The sequence below is a fragment of the Clupea harengus genome, chromosome 21 (assembly GCF_900700415.2).
Source record: "Clupea harengus chromosome 21, Ch_v2.0.2, whole genome shotgun sequence".
NCBI classification, from domain to species: Eukaryota; Metazoa; Chordata; class Actinopteri; order Clupeiformes; family Clupeidae; genus Clupea; species Clupea harengus.
In genome coordinates this window covers 7,291,633-7,313,281 of record NC_045172.1, presented here as the reverse complement: position 1 = coordinate 7,313,281, position 21,649 = coordinate 7,291,633, and the positions used below count along the sequence as shown (strand labels likewise).

The window sequence follows — 21,649 nt, the reverse complement described above, 5'->3', positions numbered from 1 at the left end:
TGGCTTCATATGAGTTCAGCTGTAGGCCATAATTACACCTAAAATCTTGAGAAACGAGCTTGCCTGGCCTACCCAAAATGCACCGTAATCATCTGCTTTGGATTGCAATTACAGAATACTCATTTATTTATATGTCTAATTGCAGACTGATACATTGACAGTTTTAGCTGCAGTTTTAAGAGCTCTACTACATAGAGCAGGGATGGTTAAAGCACATCCATGACCAGAGATTGAAAGAGAGGGGAGGGGGAGGAGAGAGGGGAGGAGGAAACCTACTAGATTTGTAGGACAGATGTTGTGGAAGTATCCTGGGTGATGTCTGTGGTGTGGGTTTGAAAGTTAATTTGGTTTAGTCATAACCATCTTACTGTTTCAGCACATCAGCATATGATTCAGCAGTCACAGCACAGAGGCGTATCTGTGTCATAAGGGGCCTGTCTTTGAGTAAATATACTCCGCACCACCACAGGAATGACTTCAGTAAGCAAGGCGGATGATCAGTGTGAGTTATACAATAATGAAATTGCAGATCTTGGGATCTAAGTTATACATCTTAAGTATAAGCAACGAATAACACAAGAAGTTAGACATCGCAAGAAGTTATACATCCCAAGTAAGTAACATATAACACAAGACTAAAGGGAGTTATCATCCAGGTGTAATTTAGGAATAATATATAAATGATATATAAACAAAGGCAAACAGACACACACACACACATGCACATTTATAAAGAAGAGATAGATTTTCAAGATGAAAAATTGTCAGCTTTATTATGAACCACATTCCAGAGTTAAACAAATGAAAGACTTCCCAGATGGCTGCTGACTCTGCCTTGCATCGCATCCAGACCGGTTCCGTTTAAGATCCGGTCCGGATCCGGCCCAAATCCGGTCCAGAGTCGGCTGCCACATGGGCTGCTATATCTGATATGTACAGTTATCTCACAAAGGCCAGGGCTGGGAGCGGGCGCCAGGAGACAGCAGCAGGTACTCACAATCAGAAATAGATGCCATTCACAACACCAACTTGTAATCGACTAATTTTCAAAAAATTCAACAATTTCGTCTTTTAACTTTTTCTTTTCTAGGTTTTTTTTTTCTAGTTTTTCCGTTTTTTCAGCCTGGGGTGAGTTGGACAGGCCCTGATGACGATGCACTAAACCAGACAGAGTTATGATTCATGGGCTGAGAGCTTGAGTTGTTTTGTTGGAGCACCATAGAACTGTCTTGCCTATCAGAGTTTTTTTAAATTACTTATAGCACTGAGTTTTTTTTATATCCTAATGCTGAACAGATATAACTTTCTCTTGTCTGTTAGATCATGGTAATGTCAAAAATATTATGTACAAATTTAAAATGATACAGAATAATACATTTAAAATTCTTTGTTACATTACAAGTACAATGATGAACGTAGACTTTTTTGAGATATTGCACAACCTGGCGTCATCGTAATGCATTTCATTGGAAAGTGCAGAAAACTTTTTTTTTTTTGTACAAGGGAGCCAGAAAATAAAAGAAGAAAAATGCTTTTTTATGCTTTAGCTGTGGCTTGGCAACATCAGAGAGCTGTAAATCATGACATAATTATTAAAAACAACTTGCAAAAATAAAAATTTGAACACATAGAAGACAAACTATAGTACACTGTGTACAAATGACTTGGCATAGAGGGGAAGCCCAGGAGACTCCCTTTGGGGGTAAAATTGTTTGTGTCTGGGTTTGGGCAGAATGACACGTCTGGATGAGAAGCATAAACACACAAACACATGGTCACACCAAACCAATCAGAAGTTCACCTCATGAGTTTCCTTTCCAAAGGAACACAATCATTCTTTTTTAATATATATATTTAGATATATTTCAAGTTCCCCTGTTATTTGAATGTTTTTTTTATTTTTTTCGTAGACATATCAACAGAAGGTGAGGAGATGGTGTCAAACCTACGTAGGACAGCGTGCATCGTCAGTTCATTACTCTTATGTCCAATCAGAAAGAGGCCGAGCCACAGGAGAGAGAGAGATAGACAGAGAGGGACAGAGAGAGAGAAAGAGAGAGAGAGAAAGGGGGCAGGTGCCGTGCTTTTACAGTCCAATGAGATCTCAAGAGAAGGAAGGGGGAGGTGGCTGTTGCGGTGACGGAGTGATGACTGGCACGTGATTGACAGCTCCTTCATTAAGCTCCACGCGGTCACCTACGGTGGAACGCGGGAGACTACCAGTGAGTCTGCAGTGAGGGTTTCAACTGAATAAGATGTGAGGAGGGACCAGGAGGAAGATGAGGAGGAGGAGAAGGAGTGTGTGTGTGTCCGCCGGAGCCAGGGATGGGGCTCACCGCGTGGACGCGAGCACGTGTCCTGGGATCCAGCCCTCGGCGGCGGGGGACTGGCTGTTGGCAGGTCGGTACACCAGGCACATGCTCTGCTGGTTGGAGGCCAGGATCTGCACCCTCTCCCCGGCCACCACGCAAATCTCATCCTCCTTCACCGCGCTGTAGTCGTGCGTCACCAGCACTGACGACAGGCCGTTGCAGTCGGGGTCGTCGGACTGAAAGAAACAAACAAACACACACACACACACACACACACACATGTATATTGTGGTTCAGGGACTTTTTCTCTTTAACAAGGCAAATGAAAAAAAAAACACAAAAAATGAAGCATTTATGTGATGTATTTATACCCTGACTTAGACACTGGGCCCTAATGTCACTTATGGGCAGCGATCAAAGCAACAAGCAACAATCAACAATCAACAAGTAACAAGCAAAGTGAGCCACACATGAACTAAAGCTAAGTTAATAACTTGGCATTTTGCTAATTTAATACCATGAGCAAGATGCCAAGCGCAAACATGGCTGGGTCAGCGTAATGCTCTCACATGCCACACGTTAGCTTTAGCTCATATGTGAAGGACTTTGCTCGTTGCTTTGTTGCCCATCAATGAAATTAGGGCCCTCTGTCTCCGTTTAATATGGACTATATCCAAGACACATTAAAAAAAAAAACAACTTTGGCCATATCCAATGTCCTTCCTGTCCCAGATTCAGAGCAGTGGATGTCTGTCCAGGAAGGAGAGGAATTGAGCACACCGGCCACTTCTGTGACCCGGCCACTTTGTTAGCGTCTGGGCTCACCTTGACCTGCCTGCACTACCAGGAATAAATAGACTGATAAGAAAAAGGGAGCTTTGAAATGTTTAAAAATAAAATAGCCAGCGCACTCCTGCAGTCTGGGTCTCGGTGACAAGGGTGATTTATCAAGGCACACTTTTCCAGGCTAGTCCAAGGCCAAGACAGACGAACAGAAAGAGAGAGGGAGAGAGAGAGAGAGAAAGTTAGAGGGAGAGAGAGAAAGAGAAGTGAAAGTAGAAGAGAGGAAGGAGAGTGGGGGAAAAAGAGGAGGATGAGGAAGAGTGGTGGAAACTAGGGCAGTTCTTCCACTAAGAATAGCCCACAGTGTGTGACCATCCACCTACATGCACACAAATGCACACGTACATGCCCTATTACACACACACACACACACACACACACACACACACACACACACACACACACACACACACACAGGGACATGCACACACATGCACTCACTCAAATGCACACACACACGTGCACACGCACAAGCACACAGACATGCATACACATACACATTCACTCAGTCACACACACACACACACACACACACATGCATATACACACTTTGCACAAAGCACACGCACACACACACATTCACATCCACTCAAGAGGAACTTAGTAGTCAGGAGCTTTAACAAGATGGACCATTGAGGGCTAAGGTAGCCTTGAGGAGCTCCTCCATCCCATGATAAGGCAAATGGAACAGCGTGATGCATGATGGGAAAAGATGTTTTTGTTTTTGTTTGATGATCACATTTTAATGCCTTCCAGCAAAACCTCCTAAATTTATTAGCTGAATGAAGAAATTGTCTGACAGAGGATGGTGATCATCAGTATGTTTGGTGCACTGGGATTTGTAGATTGTATGCAGCGAGGCTTTTTAGGACACCACTATGGTACTACAGTTTAAAATGTTTGTAGATTTGTATTCAGATGTAAACAGAAACATGTTGTTTGTTTACACAAAAAGAAGCATTTGGGCACAGGAAATGGTTGTGGCTTGACCCAAAAGAAGAATGGAAGATCTGTGCCTTATAGCGAACTGACTCAAAACCAATCTCTTTTCATACTGAAAAACCACTGCAGGATAATCCAGTCTCTGCTTGGCAGGCTGCACTCACCATATCAGGTTCAGGGTGCTTGCTGGGCTTGTGGGCGGGGCTCCCGTTGGAGGTAGATGGCTTGAGGGGGCTAGAGGGGTGGGCAGGTGGCCGTCCATTAGCGGAATGCTGTCGGGTCAGAGAACCCCCGCCATCTTTCTTCTGGAAGATCTGAGGGTTCAGAGGGTTCTGAAGAGCTACAGTGGATTTGAAAGGAAAAGAAATGTCTAGTTACACTTGGAAGACTACTAAAATCGAATAACTAATCAACTCCGAAAGCTCTTCTTTTATAGAAAGGGATTATGCTTATTGTAGGCTCTTTGGATGATCTGGGGGTTCTGAAGAGCTACAATGGATTTAAAAGGAAAAGAAATACATAGTAAACTTGGAAGACTACTAAAACTGAATGACTAATAACTAATCAACTCTGGGAGCACTGTTTTCATAGAAAGGAATTGTGGGTATTGTAGGCTCTTTGGATGATCTGGGGGTTCTGAAGAGCTACAATGGATTTGAAAGGAAAAGAATGTATGGTTACACTTGAAAGACTAGTAAAACTGATCGACTAACTAATCAACTCTGGGGGCACTGTTTTTATAGAAAGGGATTGTGGGTATTGTAGGCTCTTTGGATGATCTGGGGGTTCTGAAGAGCTACAATGGATTTAAAAGGAAAAGAAATACATAGTAAACTTGGAAGACTACTAAAACTGAATGACTAATAACTAATCAACTCTGGGAGCACTGTTTTCATAGAAAGGAATTGTGGGTATTGTAGGCTCTTTGGATGACCTGGGGGTTGTAAAGAGCTATAATGATGGTGAAAGGAAAAGACACATGTGTTTATGGAAACTGCAGTCTCTTACCCGACAGGAAGCTGCTCTGGGCATCCAGCAGCTCTCTGATCCCGCGCACCCACTCCTGCTTGATGTCCATGTTGGCAGCCTGCAGCGTCAGCCTCTCGGAGGAGCCTCGTGACGTCATCACAATCTTACACGGGTCAGAGTCCACGTGCTCCTCCAAGTTCAAGAAGTTCACCTACGCAAAATAACACATTAAAAATGTCACACATTTATGGTGAAACAGCTTTGACATAATAGAGTTTTCATCACCTAGCCTTCTGGGAAAGACCAGATGTATACAAGCCATGTTCTATGTTTCTTATGGCACCTCCATGCAACCTTTCTGCTCTCCATCTTCTGTCTTCTGGTGCCCAGTCTTTTTTTTTTTCTGAGAAGGGGTCAGACCATATGATCTCTACCCAGAATGCAACAGATCATCTAGTTCTCTGTTTCTGACCGTTCTTTTCAAATTTCATCAACAGAAAAAAATGATCCTCACTAACTTTAAAATAAGGTTTGTATTTAATCGGATGCATAAAAAGCTAAATGAAGCTAAAAAAACTCCTTGGGTGCTGAATCCACGCCACAGGCACTATAAGCAGCTCACTCTATCAGTAACATAAATAAATAAATAATAAATAGCTGGTGGACGGCATCTAGACCAGTTGCCTGTGGTTTATTTGTGTGATCCCTGAGGAGGGAGCTGGAGAGTGCTGTGCTGTGCTGTGCTGTGCTGTGCTGTGCTGTGCTGTGCTGTGCTGTGCTGTGCTGTGCTGTGCTGTGCTGTGCTGTGCTGTGCTGTGCTGTGCTGTGCGGCTCTACCTTGATGCTCTTCTTGAACTGGTAGCCAGGTGTGGACGAGCCCTTGCGCAGGAGCTCACTGAAGATGACGATCTGCTCGAAGAGGAAGACCCTCCGCTCTTTGCTGCGTGACAGAACCCCGGTGTCGTGCTCTGTCACGAAGAACGTGTCCTGCAGGAGCAGCTTTCCCTGGGCTGTAAGCTTGCCCTGAATAAAGGCAGAAGAAGCTGTGTTAACTCCCCATGTCTTTCCGTGGAGGCATCCAGCAGTATCTTAATATCTTAATAATCCACTATTACATAACAACATTCTTCATTTTAGACCATAGACCATTTTGTATGTTCACGCATTAATCCACAATCGACTACTCGATATCCACTTCAAACTCCATGACATATTGCACATTTTTGTAGCATCACAAATTTACATGACTTTACAATATAGAGCTCTCAGTCAGCAGTACTTTGGGGCATTTGCTCGTGTGAAAATGGCACTCATATGTGATCAAACTTTAAAGTAGAGCGTGCTTGATAATCTGTTTGATAATCGCTGTGTGTGTCACACAAGTTTCCACAAAAGTTTCCACATCAGCTGACACTATCTCCTTTCTCTAGTCTCCTCAGTATGATAAGGAACCAACCCCACATGCAGCATGCTGGGGAAACTCCCACGTGCATATTTGTTTCTTTCCATTACTGGTACTGGCTATATAAATAAACAAGTGACATCATCATTGTAGTCATACCAGGAAATGTCATCTCTTTAGGTCCATGTAGTACTCTGTCAGTCTGTTGAATGATTTGAATCACCTCTGCTTACCATCTTTTCATTAACTGATTACATCTCTCTCTGTAGAAATGAGCATGTTTAAAAGTTCTTCCTGTGTCAAAGATAAAAGGTCAGCGTGAGGTCATCTCACCTCGTAGCCCTGCAGCCGTCCCAGGTTCATCATGTCATTGCAGCGCTTGGGGACCAGGAACATCAGATCCACAGCTTTCTGCACAAGGAATTCACACAGAGGACAAGCATTAGCATTGGGATTAGAATTAGCATTGGGATTCATGGTCAGATCTGTTTCAGATACGTCCCACAGTCAGTTGCAATATGAGATTCTGTATAACAAACTGCATTAAAAGGTGCATTCTGTGCAAATTCATTTTGAAAAGGGTAGAAACAGACAAACAAAATGACTAAAGTGCATAGTGGTTTTGGCAATCACAGTATCTTTATCATGCCAGAGTTACATCATCATTATAATTCATTTCTAATTCATTCACCGCTCACCTCGATTTCCTGACAGTCCAGGCCAGCCTTCAAACTGAACTTCAAGAAGTCCTGGAAAGAAACAGTGTTTGTTCAGCCACAATGCCACGTGCATTGGTTCATGTCTTTTATGGAACTACAATGAACACAACAATGCAAACAGGGGGTAGAACAGAGAGTCTGTTTTAATAAGTGTGTCTATATTCCCTTTAAAACGGATCCCCATTTGAAAAATATGTCGTGGTAAGATAACACCGCAGCCTGTATCTGGCATCGGAATTCTGCAAGAATTTCCTGACTGACTTTCTCTCCATCTGTCAAGCTGTGCTAATGTCATTCTGCCTCACTAAAGGCTATGAGAGTCATAAATACAGCAGGTCTCATACACTGCATGTGGTGTGATGTAATGGTCATTGTGAGCTGTCATATAAAAATTTCCATAGCAGATTTGATAAGGGTGGGTATGTTTTATAGTACCGAATATCTAGGAACGCTAATAAGGTTGCATTGGACTCTGTTGGAAATGAGTAGCTGTGTATGGTTGTATAAAGGGTCTGATGTCACCTTCAGGAGGAGTTGGTATTTGGTGATCCTCTGAATGGGCTTGATCAGATAGTCACTAATGGACATCCTGCAGTTTATTTCCTGCTGTACTTCCTTTCAACAAAAACAACGTTGAGAGTTAATAAACAATTGTATATGACCTGTCATAACACAATTCTAGGCTACTGTATTAAGTACAAAGTCTGACATTCACTCAAACCAAATGTTACATGTTTCCATATATGGTTATCAATGTATCAGTGGCATTAAACTATTAGCATTGTAGACATAAGAGACTATAAGAGAGGCTACTACACTAGCTAGTGTCTGAGTGGGGAATAGAACAGTGTGGCTCAGTCTAAGTGAGGAACCATTTTGAATGATCTCTCTTCCTGGGCTCACCTCAAAGTAGGAATCATACTCCGCTACCACAAACTCAGACCTCGGTTTGTTTTGGCAGTAGACCACATACATGTGGAGCCGCCGTTCCTACAGAGCAGGGAAGATCAGCCGAGGTTCGAATAAGAGCAGCAGTGTAAACACACACGTACATAGATAAATGCATGCCTATGCACACACACACACACACACACACACACACACACACACACACACACACACACACACACACACACACACAGGCACACACACAAATAATTGTATCCAAGGATAAAGGCATGTGTGCAAACAGTGTGTAAAATAAATAAATCCATTCATTCAAACACACACAAACACACACACACACACACACACACACACACTCACAAGCACACACACTCACAGGCACACACACACACACACACAAACAAACAAAAAATGGTCACATACATGTTTGATAAAAAGCTCTGCCAGTCTATCGTGGTCCTGCACACATTTCTCCAGTTCTCCAAGGAAAAAGCTGCGGAAGAGGAAAAACAGTGATTTCCTTACATTCCACCGCCATAAAATCCAGAGTAAACCTGCCCCCGAAAAGCCTCTTCCTCCTCCATTGTACTTGTCCTTCTGTTTACCCTGACCAGTCTGATATCAAACAGGATATTTTGTTCCCAAAATGTTATATTAAACAAGTCAAACTGTGACATCCACACAGTATTTTAAAAATACACCTTCTTTGTCGCAAGGGTGGTTTGGGTCACAGTCATCGTGTGTGCAGGATTGCTTCAACTCACAACACAGGTTTTAGAGGATTTTGTTTTAACACATTATTTAAGCAATATAGTACGAGTGCGAGTGGGCCGAGGCGAGGGGTGGGACGAGGCCGGAGGCCGAGTGGTGCAGGCAACAACACCCGTGGGAATATCCCTTACCTACCCCACTCGCACGAGTACTATATTGCTTTTATAAAACAATTTTATAGTCAACCAATTAACCATTTAAACACGAAGTTATTGATTACAAAATGTTTATTTCGCCATTGTTTCTCCGCAACAAAAATATAGTTCCATTGTCAACGTCTTTTGGAATTATAGGAACTTTGAATTAACGGTTATCGCTTAATTGTATCAACGCGCTATAGAATGTTTCATCGCGGAGTGATTTATTATTAGCTGTGAAAAGTCCGAGTTGTCTCTCGTCCAATCAGAAACAGCTAAAGAATTTGATAGAACCCAATTGTTTTATAATTTACTTTACACCATTTTAAACACACTACCCATGTATTTGCAGAGCCTATGGAGTGCCTCCTATGGCCAAAGGTCAGATTTGTGCAGTAGCCATTGCAGACCATTCTGACTCTTATGAGCAAGGTCAAAGGTCGAAGGGTGCAGTAGGCTGTCATACAGGGTTCACTTACTCTCTATGCCAGTCGTACATCTGATGGATGTTCCCAAACACGATCTTGTCTTTCCCCGTCATATCCTCTGATACTCCCTTCTCTGTCACTCTCTTCATGAACCCCTGGGGTTAGAGCGAGAGGGAGACATAAAGTACACATGATTTTAACAGTGGGTATTATATAATTGTTTCTGTTTCTATTGTTTAGATGTATATTATATATAACTTTGGTTTTATATTGTTTATTGTATAATGTTTATAACAATTCTATTTATTCAGAGGATATGACAGTGAGAGTGTATCTGCCTCACCTCTACTACGATGCCCAAGTCTTTGACGTAGTCTCGCTCTGTCTGAACCATTTCATTCATTACAAACCTGAGGACAATGACAATGAACTTACTTCAGTTATCATTCCCACACACACACACACACACACACACACACACACACACACACACACACACACACACACACACACACACACACACACACACCTTCACATGTGTACAGGACAAGGACACTTAAGGGACACACACACACGGACACACACACACACTAACACATACACACACGGACACGCGCACACACACACACACACACACACTCATACATTGAGGTGTGTCTTACATGCGTCCTCTCATGGCTTTGTTTTTCTTTTCCATCTCTGGGTCTCGATCCTTCTGCTCTGAAGGACTCACACTCCCAAAGGCTGGAAACGCACCGGGCTCAGGGGTCTGAGAGAGAGAGAGAAAAAGGGAGAGAGAGAGAAAGAGAGAGAGGGGGAAGGAGAAAGTTCAAAAGAGCAGAAAAACACCATGCAGAACAGAGTAGAACCTCTGAGTAGAATAGAGAATAGTACTGTAAGTAGAGTAGATTGCAACAGAGTAGAGTAAAGCAGAGTAGAGTAGAGTAGAGTGAGAGGATGTACCTCCTGAGCGGAGGAGTCCTTGATGATCTCCATGGGGGGAGGCAGCGGGGTGTGGGGCTCGTCCTCAGCCTCCTCTTCTCCACCGCTGTTCACTCCTCTCCTGCCCTTCTGCAGAGAAAGGGAGAGAGAGAGAGAAAGGGAGAGAGTGGGAGGGAGAGAGGGAGGGAGAGAGAGACAGAAATAAAGAAGAGGAAGACAGACAGGAAAACATTAAAAGAAGAGGAAGAGAGAAAGGAACAGAAAGAAGAAAAAGAAGAAGTAGATGAAAAAGAAAAAGAAAAAGAAGAAGAAGAGGAAGAGGGACAGAGAACAGGAGAGAGAGAAGTCATGAACCCACTGTGTACATCTTAGAACAACTTAACCAAGAATAAGTGTGCTTAAGTGTGCCTGTTCTGTGGTGAGCACGCTAAGGGGGGCTAGCGGTAGCGCCACAGGAGACTAAACATAACACACAGTCATCCATCATTCATGAGCTCTAAACGGCTATCCAGGTTAGCGCTGGAACATGCACTTCCACAACATGCCCTCCTGCAGGACCTTCACTTGTCTCCTATGGCTGTACCACAAGGAGCTACGCTACCACAAGAAAGAGGCAGACACATAGTTGCATGAAAAATTAGCCAACAACCTTAGCCCTCAGGACATTCTGGGAATGTGGGTACTGTGTCGTGAAAATCTATGAATTACAGACTTTGTACAAAGTCAGAGAAAGTTTACTAATACATATTTTCTCTAATACATAAATACTCACAACAGGGTTTGAAGCATTTTTTTTATAATTCTGATTGCAACTGTAGAGCTATGCTTTTCCGCAGACCTAGCTGCAGATGACGAGTCAGAGGCCAAGTGGGTTAGTGCATAGGGATCAGTGGTAAAAGGCTACAGTATGCAACTCAACTTGATTTAAGGATATGGGGGCCGTGATAAAGGCTACAGCTGATCTGGGGATTATAGAGACCTTAAAGAAAGTTATGGTAGGATAGAGTTTGTGCTGGTCAGAGTTATGGGATGGTATTTCCCAAAGCTTTCAGTTTAGTGTCCAGAGTGAGGAACTATGGAGTGTTCCCGGAATGTGGTCAAATTGTACGTTTGGAGATGAAGAGGACTTATTATGCTCATTTTCAATGTTCATAATTGTAATATTGGAGTCTACTAGAATAGATTTACATGCTTCAATGTTCCCGAAAAACATTATTATTCTCACACTGTACATCTCTATTCACCCTGTTAGAGCTCCCCCCCACCCTTCTCGATGAGCTGGTTGGGCAGCTAGGCGGTCAATAAGGATTGTGTTACAAGATTGCGTCATCTTGTTACAAAGAAAAAAGACTGTTAATTCCAACAAGGCGTTTCACACAGCTAAGTGGTTTCTGTCCCTGTGGCGTGTATTTTGGGCTTTGCGACTTAGTAGACCTAGAGGACTAAAGGAAAGGGGAAAAACTCGAAAAGTATAACAGGCTCACTTGAAGGAGTTGTGAGAGAGAGAGCTGCAGCTCACTCAGCACAGACACTGCATGTTCCAGGAGTGAAATATGTAAGGGATGATGTATAATCAGGACAGGAAAATAAAACCCGACAGCACAAACAGGGTGACCCATTCAAATCAATGGAACGTTCTGCAGCATTCTGAGGAGCTGTGTAATAAATAATACAGCTATTACAGTAGTAGAATATAGAGAATAGAACTAGAGTGTTGTATAGTTTCAGGCCTGTCTGTACATCTCTACTGTCCGTGCCAGTACCTCCTCTGTGCTGTCCTCGTGCTGGGGGCCCAGGTCCACGCTCTTGCGTCCGTCCCGCTTGCGCTGCTTGCTGGTGGGCTTCTTGGCGTTGGCGTTGTCCCCCTTCCCGTGGCTGAGGCGCCGCACCGGGCTGGTCAGCCACTTCTTCAGGGTGTTGCCGGTGGTGCCAGAGCGTTTGGGTCCCGGCGAGCCGGTCGGCAGGGAGCTGACGGATGCCTGGGGCTGCAGCGAAGCCACAGACTCAGACTTCACCTCAGCGCTTGCTACCGGATAGTTCTCTGCAACCAAGACAAAGAGGGGGAAAAGAAATAAGTGATCTTGAAAGATAAACCTTACTCCGAGTTTTCTTCTTTCTGTTAAAATCCTGAAAACAGATCAATCCTACACAGGTTTTCCCCTTTCTGTTAAAATCCTGAAAACATCAGAAACAAAGCTGCCTCAAAATAAACAAATACATTTGACTAAAGTTTAGTCTAAAAGTCTAAAAGTTTAGTCTAAAACTGGCTTTTTTCTACTGAATAATAAAGGTTCCCTCTGTTAGAATCAAGAATGTCTCTGTTTTTCCCCAACAGAGCGCTAAAAGTCCATCTCGGAGCTCTACCTGTTCTGGAGGGAGAAGGGGACGCATATGAACAAGTTTCTGCCTCTGCTGGTGACTAACTCGGACGGCTAATCCGACCAACTGGGGAACCTGACAAACCTGCTTTGGATAACAGTGGCCCCAGACATTAAAATCACAACAAGCTCCTGAAGCCTAACCCAAAATTAGAAAACAAGCAGTACAGGATCACAGACAGCTGACTCATGGCGTTTAACCCTTCACACTGTAATGTGCCGTCGCTATTTAAGCCTGTTCCGTCAGTTTTTTGGGGTCGTATCGTTCTGTCTCATTTCCGCCCCACTGAGCGTGTCTGTTCGTGTGTGTTCTGCATCGTCTGTGCCCTACTGTGTGAGTGTGTGTGTGTGTGTGTGTGTGTTTAAGCTCCTGAATCAAACACACACTGCAGGGATACAGTCTGTCCTCCAATAAATAAGCCAGGCTGCTGAAGTCTATGGGGGCAGTTAGTGTCCTATTTACTGCCTTGAGTCTCTCCCGGGTCATTTCCTGAAGCCATGCCTTATGCCAGAGGTTAAAGGTTACATAAACACAGAGTCATCCTCTCTTTGTGTGACATCATTATGCCCAGACACACACACACTACCTAATATACACATACTTACAAATACACACACACACAGAGTGCATGCCCTGGGGTAATATATGACCCTGCCTGTTGCCTCGAGGGAAGGCACTACTGAGCGAATGTGGGGATGAAAGACTTCATTGTGTGTGTGTGTGTGTGCGCGTGCGAGAGAGAGAGTAAGGCATGGGTGACTTCCTCATTACAACACTGCTATCTCCTGACTGGCACACTGCTCTCATACACACACACACTCTCCTCCACACACACACACACACTCTCCTCCACACACACACACACACTCTCCTCCACACACACACACACACACACACACACACACACACACACACACACACACACACACACACACACACACACACACACACACCAGTTTGCTCCACACCAGTTCCAGGTCTAGTCCAGATTTGTTCCAGAACAAGCTGTAGTTTGGGTTTTCTAGTCTGACATTGTAAGGGCCTCTGCTTTTATATCTGTGTGTGTGTGTGTGTGTGTGTGTGTGTGTGTGTGTGTGTGTGTGTGCGTGTGTTTTAAGCCTTTTTTCTCCCTTTACACTTTTGTTGATGTTGTTTTAAAAACGTGACAATGCCAAAGGCCAGGCCAGCTCAACCTGTTGAGAACAATCTGCCCGCATGCTAAACACAGCCTGTCTAGTCCTTTCTCTCCCCCTCCCTCCATTCACAGCGAACTGCCACAGATACACATGGACTTTGTAAAGCACAGTGTAGATTGGGCTTAGTGAGGAAGACTTGTCTTTGGCCTGCAGAGGTGCAGAGCTTGTCTGACGAGACCTCTTCAAACAGTGAGATCTCATTTAAGCCCCCTCAGATCAAACAGGGCCTGGACTCATTTGGGTTTCAAAGGGACAGGTCGAGCGAGGGAGACTTGGCTTGTTGATCGCGAAATTAGGTTACAGAAACACAAGGCTCCTGGGTATTAGTGAGGAAGCTTCTCGCTATGCATTAACACGCACACGCACACACACACACACACACACGCGCACGTGTCCATGCACAAACACACACACACACACACAAACGCATGTATGCACAAACACACAGGGAAACAAACAAGCACACACTCTCACACTGACCAACGCAGGAATGATTTATGTCAGTAATTATGACAGAGAGCAAAAGAGGGTCACAAGAAGAGGGAAAGAGGAACACAAAAATCAAGAAGTGAGCAAAGATGGCATGGACTGCTTATGTCACACACACACACACACACAGAGAGAGAGAGAGAAAGAGAGAGAGAGACATAAACTCAGACACATGCGTTTTGTATTTTTATGTGTGTGCAGATGCGACTTTTGAAGCTATCCCTGCAGCTTCAGTAGTAAGGTACAGAGACAGGTGAAGGTTACATGGGGGACTTTTCTCTCTCTCTCTCTCTCTCTCTCTCTCTCGTTCCCTCTCGCTGTTGTTTACCTTTAGACTAATACATCTGAAATGCACAATTTTTATTATTTTATGTGTTTATACGTAATCATCTGTGTGCAGCACACAGATATGCCATAAACATGCAACCAAATGAACCACTGGTACAACTCTATAACATCTTTGCTCAAACAACACTGACCTCAAAAAGAAAAGAGAGTTGCATCAACGGAGATATAACAACTAAAACTCACCTAACACATATAAGCTCTCACAAGCTGTAACTGCGTATCAAACACACACACATGCTCTCAAACACAACCATATGAGTTCCACACTGTCAACAAGAACACATCAGTCACCCCTCTGTCTTTAAACAGCAAAAGGAAACCCATCAACACCAATCAAACTGAAGTGCCAGAGACCTGAATAGACATGTACAGCATGTATGTACAACAGTAACTGACAATTCAAATTCCACCCGCATTCGTTCAGCCACAAACTCACACGCACTGTACACTGAAGACCAATCGCACACACATACACGATACAGACACAGATACATACCCTCTCTCTCTCTTTCTCTCACACACACACACACACACACAGACTGTCTTAAACCAAGTGTTACGCACCTGTCCCATTACAGCAGCAGATCGTTCCCAGCAGCCACCTCACACACACACCACAGGATCCACATGTGTGGCCCCTGCGCATGCTGACCAGCTACTGCCACTGCCTCATGTTCATACACACACAGCAACGGAGAACGAGAGAGTGAGGGAGGGAGGGAGAGGAAGGGAGGAGATAGGAAAAGGGATGAGGGGTGAGAGAGAGGGAGAGAGAGAGAGAGAGAGAGACAGAGAGAGAGGAGCCACGCGCTGTTCAGTTTGAACACTGAAGCTGGGCTGGGAGGAGTGACAGCTCTTCCTAACTAGAGACACTATGAGCAGCGAATGGGGAGGGGAGGGGAGGGGACACAATTAGTAGTTGCCAAGTAACGGGGACGCTGCACGTTCTGGCATGTTTATGCTTGATTTTTTGTATCTTGTGTTTGATAGTAAAGTTTACTCGTTATACATAGAAATTGTTTTCAGATTTTTTTTTTTCCGAATAAGCCTGTATGGTTTTCGCTAGTTCTGTTTAATGTTACCTGAGTCTGTAGCTAGGCCTACTACTTCACTGGGATAAAGGGCTAATCCAGGCTAGGCTGCCTATGTAGCCAAATGCCTGTTTTTTTGCCTCTGAGAGAGACCAGAACTTCACCGAGCTGCTGTTCAGCAAGATGCCCTTCCAGCGTCTGGTCAGAGAGATTGCTCAGGACTTCAAGACTGGTACCATAGCTCTGAGAGAGATCCATCGCTACCAGAAGTCTACTGAGCTGCTGATCCGCAAACTGCCCTTCCAGCGTCTGGTGGAGAGATCGCTCAAGACTTCACGACGGATCTGTGCTTCCAGAGCTCTGCTGTCATGGCTCATCAGGAGGCCAGTGAGGCTTACCTAGTGGGTCTGTTCGACTATTCTTTTTTTTGTTGTGATGTAAAGCACTTTGAAATGCATTATTTGTATGAATAGTGCTGTATAAATAAAGTGTTACTTACTTACAATCATACACACACACGCACAGTTTTTTATATACTATGTGTAGGAAGAACGCTTGTGTGTGTGTCTGTATTCATGCAAACTATATAAATATAGGTGTCCCCCATATACTATATTTACATGTTCTCAAAATAACATACCTCACTCCTAAGGCAGACAACATAGTCAGACAGAATGTGTCCCAGCTTTGGCTGTATAATGTGTGTCTGTGTGTGTGTGTGTGTGTGTGTGTGTGTGTGTGTGTGTGCGCGTATATGACTGGGTGTGACCTAACAGTACTGAGAGGGACTGCAGTTCTATACTGCAGTAACCCACTTTTGTGCTTGAGACAACACCTTGATCTGACGCACCCTCTCTGGCGAGAAAACAGTGAAATTCACATATGCACATGGCCTAAACACACCCATATCTGACATCACAATACACACACACACACACACACACACACAGAAAAAGTTTTTTCCCAAATGAATAAAGACAGTCATTCACACACCTACACAGACACAGAATATACACAGACACATTTAAACACACACAATATAACACACACACACACATGAAAAAGCCTGTAATTCCCAGGTTAAACTGTAAACTGCAGAGCGAATGAAGATCTACAACCAAGAAATCTGAGTTTCATGACCCCACTCTTTGACGCCACAAGAAGAGGTCAAAGGTGAAGGTTAATCTGTGAACCCAGACTGCTATTTCATTCCTGAGAAAGGGAGAGACCATATGCTTGAGTGTTTAGTAGACTACACAGGCTATATATCTCTCACACATACACCTTCCATGCTGAAATCCTCATTCCAAGACTTGCATAGCTTCATTGGAGAATAGCTACATTGACATGTATATCCTGAATTCTCTTTTACCAACTAGTCTTAGGGGTGTATGTGTGTTTTAGGGGGTGGGGTGGTGTTATCAACTGGACGACCTAATTAATGTCTTGTGACGAGTCATTCAGTCTCTTTATTGCACCAATAAACTGCAGTGTTGAGTGGTGATCCTCTAACATCATCACCTCATGATACATAATATCCACACTGAAGAAGGAAGCAAAGGAAGGGGGAGCTGGATGAATTGAAAAAAAGAAAGACAGAAAACACTGAGACAGCTAGAGAAAGAAGAAAGGAGGAGAGAATGCACTGAGATAGAGATCCAAACAGAGGCAGAAGAAGAGTGTGATGGAGTGAGTTACTGTGAACAGAGGCAGAAGAGTGTGTGTGTGTTATCCAGTGTGCTAGAGTGAGTTACTGTGAACAGAGGCAGAAGAAGAGTGTGATAGTGAGTAACTGTGAACCGAGGCAGAAGAAGAGTGTGATAGAGTGAGTTACTGTGAACAGAGGCTCCTTATAAGTGCCCAGCCTCGTCTCGTGCCTGGCTAATCCTTGTGTGTGTTTGTTTTCCAGAAAGTGCCCACCTCACCCCAGCAGCACCAAAGCTCCAGACCCGAAAGCACGTACACACACACACACACACACACACACACACACACACACACACACACATACACACCAGCGCTGTACCCAAACACTGGCGTCATAGCCAAACAATGCTGCTGTACCTAAACACCACTACTGGCTAGCGGGTTGCCAGCTAGTGGCACGCTAATCCTGCCGCGGGTGGGGCGATGACACATTCTCACACTTCTCACACACTCTTTACCCCCAGCATGGGGTAGGAGGTGTTCCTGCCTCCCCCCCCCCACACACACACCCCTGAGCATATGTACACATGCTCACACACATGCACACGCCCTGCTGAGAGCGCAGCATGACCCCAGGTCAGGACCTCCACACTGCAGCTGGGGGTGTTGGAGGAGCAGCCATCCTGCTTGTGTGTGAACACAGATGAGTGGGAATCGCTACAGCAGCTCTGCTTACATGACATTAAATCCTGACTAAAATGTTTAAAACATTTTTTAAATTTTTATTATTCTCATTAACTTCTCACTAACTGGTGTTTACTGATGAGTGTTTATTGTGTGAATGCTTGGGTAAATGGACATCAAAGACTAGCTCAAGCTTTTCCCTGTTCAGTTTTTACTCCGCTACCTGCAAATGTTTTGGCAATAACCTGTACCTTTGTGCAAGCGCATCTGAATTGCATTGAATTGAATGAAATTGAGTGTGAGAGGAGCACGCCACCTTAAGGCATCCTCATTTAAAACATTGTCCTCAGAGTCTTCAAAAAGACACTGCGCTACTGATCACATGCTAATCAACTTCACACAAGACTGCTGCATGACTGTTGTGTGTGTGTGTGTGTGTGTGTGTATGTGGGCATGTGTTGGTGTGTGTGTGCACGCTCACGCGCCCCTCAGTTAAACATTTGTAGAGCATCACAAAGTCATCTGCAACTAATCTGTCACGTTGTTTGTCCGTCCTTTGTGTGCCGTCCCCGTCTTCAAAGTGTGAGTGTCAGAGGACGCGGTGTCGGCTTAATGATTTCCTTCCTGCTGAGGGGCTCAGTGGTGAATGGGGCCCTATGGCCTGCAAGGTCCGAAGCCCGGGGCCCCTTTCCTGTGAAACTATTTTCAGGAGCTCCAAGACGTCTTACAGCGTCTGGAAGCTTCTGGAAGGGATGTTGGAGGGGCCAGAGTGCCCCGAAAGAGAGGAAGCGGAACGAGGGAGGAGAGTGGAGGAGAGGAGAGCACAAAAAAAGAAATGGGAGAAGATCTCCAGTAGAACAAGGGGCTGGTAAATCCAACCAACTCCCACCACACACACACTGAAAAGTCTCAGGAAGACCAGTTTCCCAAACAAGTTGTAGGTCATTGGAGGAGTACAGCATGTATCAAACACATGCGTGCAGACACACGTACACAGATACCTACATAAATACACATTCAAACACAAAATGCTAACACACACACTATTTCTTTCTCTATCTCTCTCTGTCTCTCTCTCACACACACACACACACACACACACACACACACACACACACACACACACATAAACAGACACTGGCACACACACTGACACACACACACACACACACACAAACACACACATAAACAGACACTGGTACACACACTCACGCACACACACACACACACACACACACACAAACACACACATAAACAGACACTGGCACACTCGTGGTCTCCACAGACACACTGGCACAAAGCTCTTTGAACAGCTTGCAGTATTAAGGCCCCCCGAAAATAGCAGAAAGCATTGAAGCATCAAAGCGGAGAACAAAAACAACCCCATTATCTCACATCATTACCAGGCTCATCTATCAATGAGTTATCATTCATCATTATCCTTTAACCACATGCATATCCTGCCTTTGTCACATGAGACCTCTCTGGATCTCACAGCATTCAATGGTTTAAACCAACCCATTAATGATGTGTTACCTAGATTACTGCGATCAATTGTTATATGATTGATGATCACGTATGAGTTTTACGTGTCTGTGCGATACTGAGAGGAGGTTCCTCATATCCTCCAGAACAGTAGCATCATGCTAGGAACTAGGAGATAAAATTATGGCTTATAGCCAATCATATCCTTCCAACCACATCTAATACCCAAGACATTAAAGTAAAAGGTAATGAACATGTGTTTGGATTTCGCCGGGACATACTGATGTCTAGCACTGTGCGTTGATTAATCCAGCACATACTGATGTCTAGCACTGTGCGTTGATTAATCCAGCACATACTGATGTCTAGCACTGTGCGTTGATTAATCCAGCACATACTGATGTCTAGCACTGTGCGTTGATTAATCCAGCACATACTGATGTCTAGCACTGTGCGTTGATTAATCCAGCACATACTGATGTCTAGCACCGTGCGTTGATTAATCCAGCACATACTGATGTCTAGCGCTGTGCGTTGATTTATCCAGCACATACTGATGTCTAGCACTGTGCGTTGATTAATCCAGCACATACTGATGTCTAGCACTGTGCGTTGATTAATCCAGCACATACTGATGTCTAGCACCGTGCGTTGATTAATCCAGCACATACTGATGTCTAGCACTGTGCGTTGATTAATCCAGCACATACTGATGTCTAGCGCTGTACGTTGATTAATCCAGCGCCTCACTGGCACCTGCATGCCTCTCGTCAGAATAACCCACATTTTAGGTAGGTCACACAACCCTGGCTACATCCCTGTAATATCCCTACGAGCCAGTCGTTTGTAATATTGTCCTATGTAACACACCATCTATGAGTTAACAATCTATATGTTTACCACATATCTGTCCATGGGGTAACTTGATATTACTCTGATGTAAATATTACAGTGGGGTACTTGTCTGAAGTAGAGTATGTAGGTCCACTGAGAGTATTAAGCCACTGTGTGTCTCTACTGAGGTATATTTGCATCTGTCCCGTATTGATTATTGTAGTCAAAGCCTGTGGCACATCTCTCTATTTGCCCCACCTGTCATTGTGTGTTTGTGTGCATGTGCCTGCCTCCATTTGTCAGTGTGTGTTTGTGTGTTTGTGCCTGCCTTCACCTGTCAGTGTGTGTTTGTGTGTATGTGCCTGCCTCCATTTGCCAGTGTGTGTTTGTGTGTATGTGCCTGCAACCACATGTCAGTGTGTGTCTCTGAGCTTGCATGCAGGGCCCTAATTTGCATGGGCCCTAATTTAATTAATGGGCAACTGAACAGACAAAAAATGGGCCATGCATGCAACTAAAGCTTATTTAATAACAAATCAAAATCAATTTAGCTAATTTAATACCATGGGTGGGTCAGTGCAATGCTCCCACGCGCCACATGATAGCTTTAGTTCATGCTCAACAGACTCGTTCGTCGTTCGCTGCTTTGCTCGTTCCTGGTCAAGGAAATTAGGGCCCCTATGTGTTAGCCTCTAACAATGGACAATATCTGGACCAGATCTGGCCTGGAGCAACCATATCCCTGCTAGATCAGGGCCACATACATTCCTTTTGGATGCTGTCGGTGGTGCATGTGTCATGGCGTCGGACTCTGGAACGGTTTCTGGATCTGATCAGGCCCAGGTGCAGCCGTGTGGACCCGTGCCAGTACAGAGCCAGATGTGTTCTTAGCCAGATGTGTTCCATACTGCTTGGCGCCGGTGTCACCTACCTTTCCCCGTGGGGAAGAAGCAGTCCATGTCCACGCTGCTGCGGGAGTGGGAGACGGAGAGGGTGGCGCTGGGCACGAGGCCCTCCAGCGGCGGCGAGCGCTCCGTCGTCCGCACCAGGCACCACCCGGGCCGCTCGCCAGACCTCTCCAGCAGCTCCACCGTCTGGCCCGACTGGACCGACAGCTCCGCGGGCCCACCCGCCACAAAGTCCTGCAGGACCACGGTCTGTTCACAGCCGCCTGACAGCTGGGGG

General features: G+C 44.7%; 1 protein-coding gene across 5 annotated transcripts in view; it reads right to left on the bottom strand.

Annotated features, from left to right (window-relative positions):
* Window positions 1-745: 745 nt before the first annotated feature.
* kalrnb (kalirin RhoGEF kinase b) overlaps window positions 746-21,649 on the bottom strand; it is a 77,233-nt gene continuing 56,329 nt past the window's right edge. For 3 of the 5 annotated variants that reach the window (XM_031558345.2, XM_031558349.1, XM_031558347.2), the window contains 15 exons: window positions 21,396-21,642; window positions 12,135-12,412; window positions 10,393-10,500; window positions 10,092-10,198; window positions 9,773-9,839; window positions 9,481-9,584; window positions 8,517-8,586; window positions 8,091-8,177; window positions 7,710-7,802; window positions 7,167-7,217; window positions 6,802-6,879; window positions 5,904-6,089; window positions 5,106-5,277; window positions 4,262-4,437; window positions 746-2,548 (listed from right to left, as the gene is read on the bottom strand). In XM_031558345.2, the coding sequence (XP_031414205.1) occupies window positions 2,333-2,548; window positions 4,262-4,437; window positions 5,106-5,277; window positions 5,904-6,089; window positions 6,802-6,879; window positions 7,167-7,217; window positions 7,710-7,802; window positions 8,091-8,177; window positions 8,517-8,586; window positions 9,481-9,584; window positions 9,773-9,839; window positions 10,092-10,198; window positions 10,393-10,500; window positions 12,135-12,412; window positions 21,396-21,642 (2,040 nt within the window). In that variant the 3' untranslated portion in view covers window positions 746-2,332. Of the gene's footprint in view, window positions 2,549-4,261; window positions 4,438-5,105; window positions 5,278-5,903; window positions 6,090-6,801; window positions 6,880-7,166; window positions 7,218-7,709; window positions 7,803-8,090; window positions 8,178-8,516; window positions 8,587-9,480; window positions 9,585-9,772; window positions 9,840-10,091; window positions 10,199-10,392; window positions 10,501-12,134; window positions 12,413-15,347; window positions 16,338-21,395; window positions 21,643-21,649 lie in introns of those variants that run through there. The other 2 variants (XM_031558346.2, XM_031558348.2) reach the window with 2 other exon arrangements.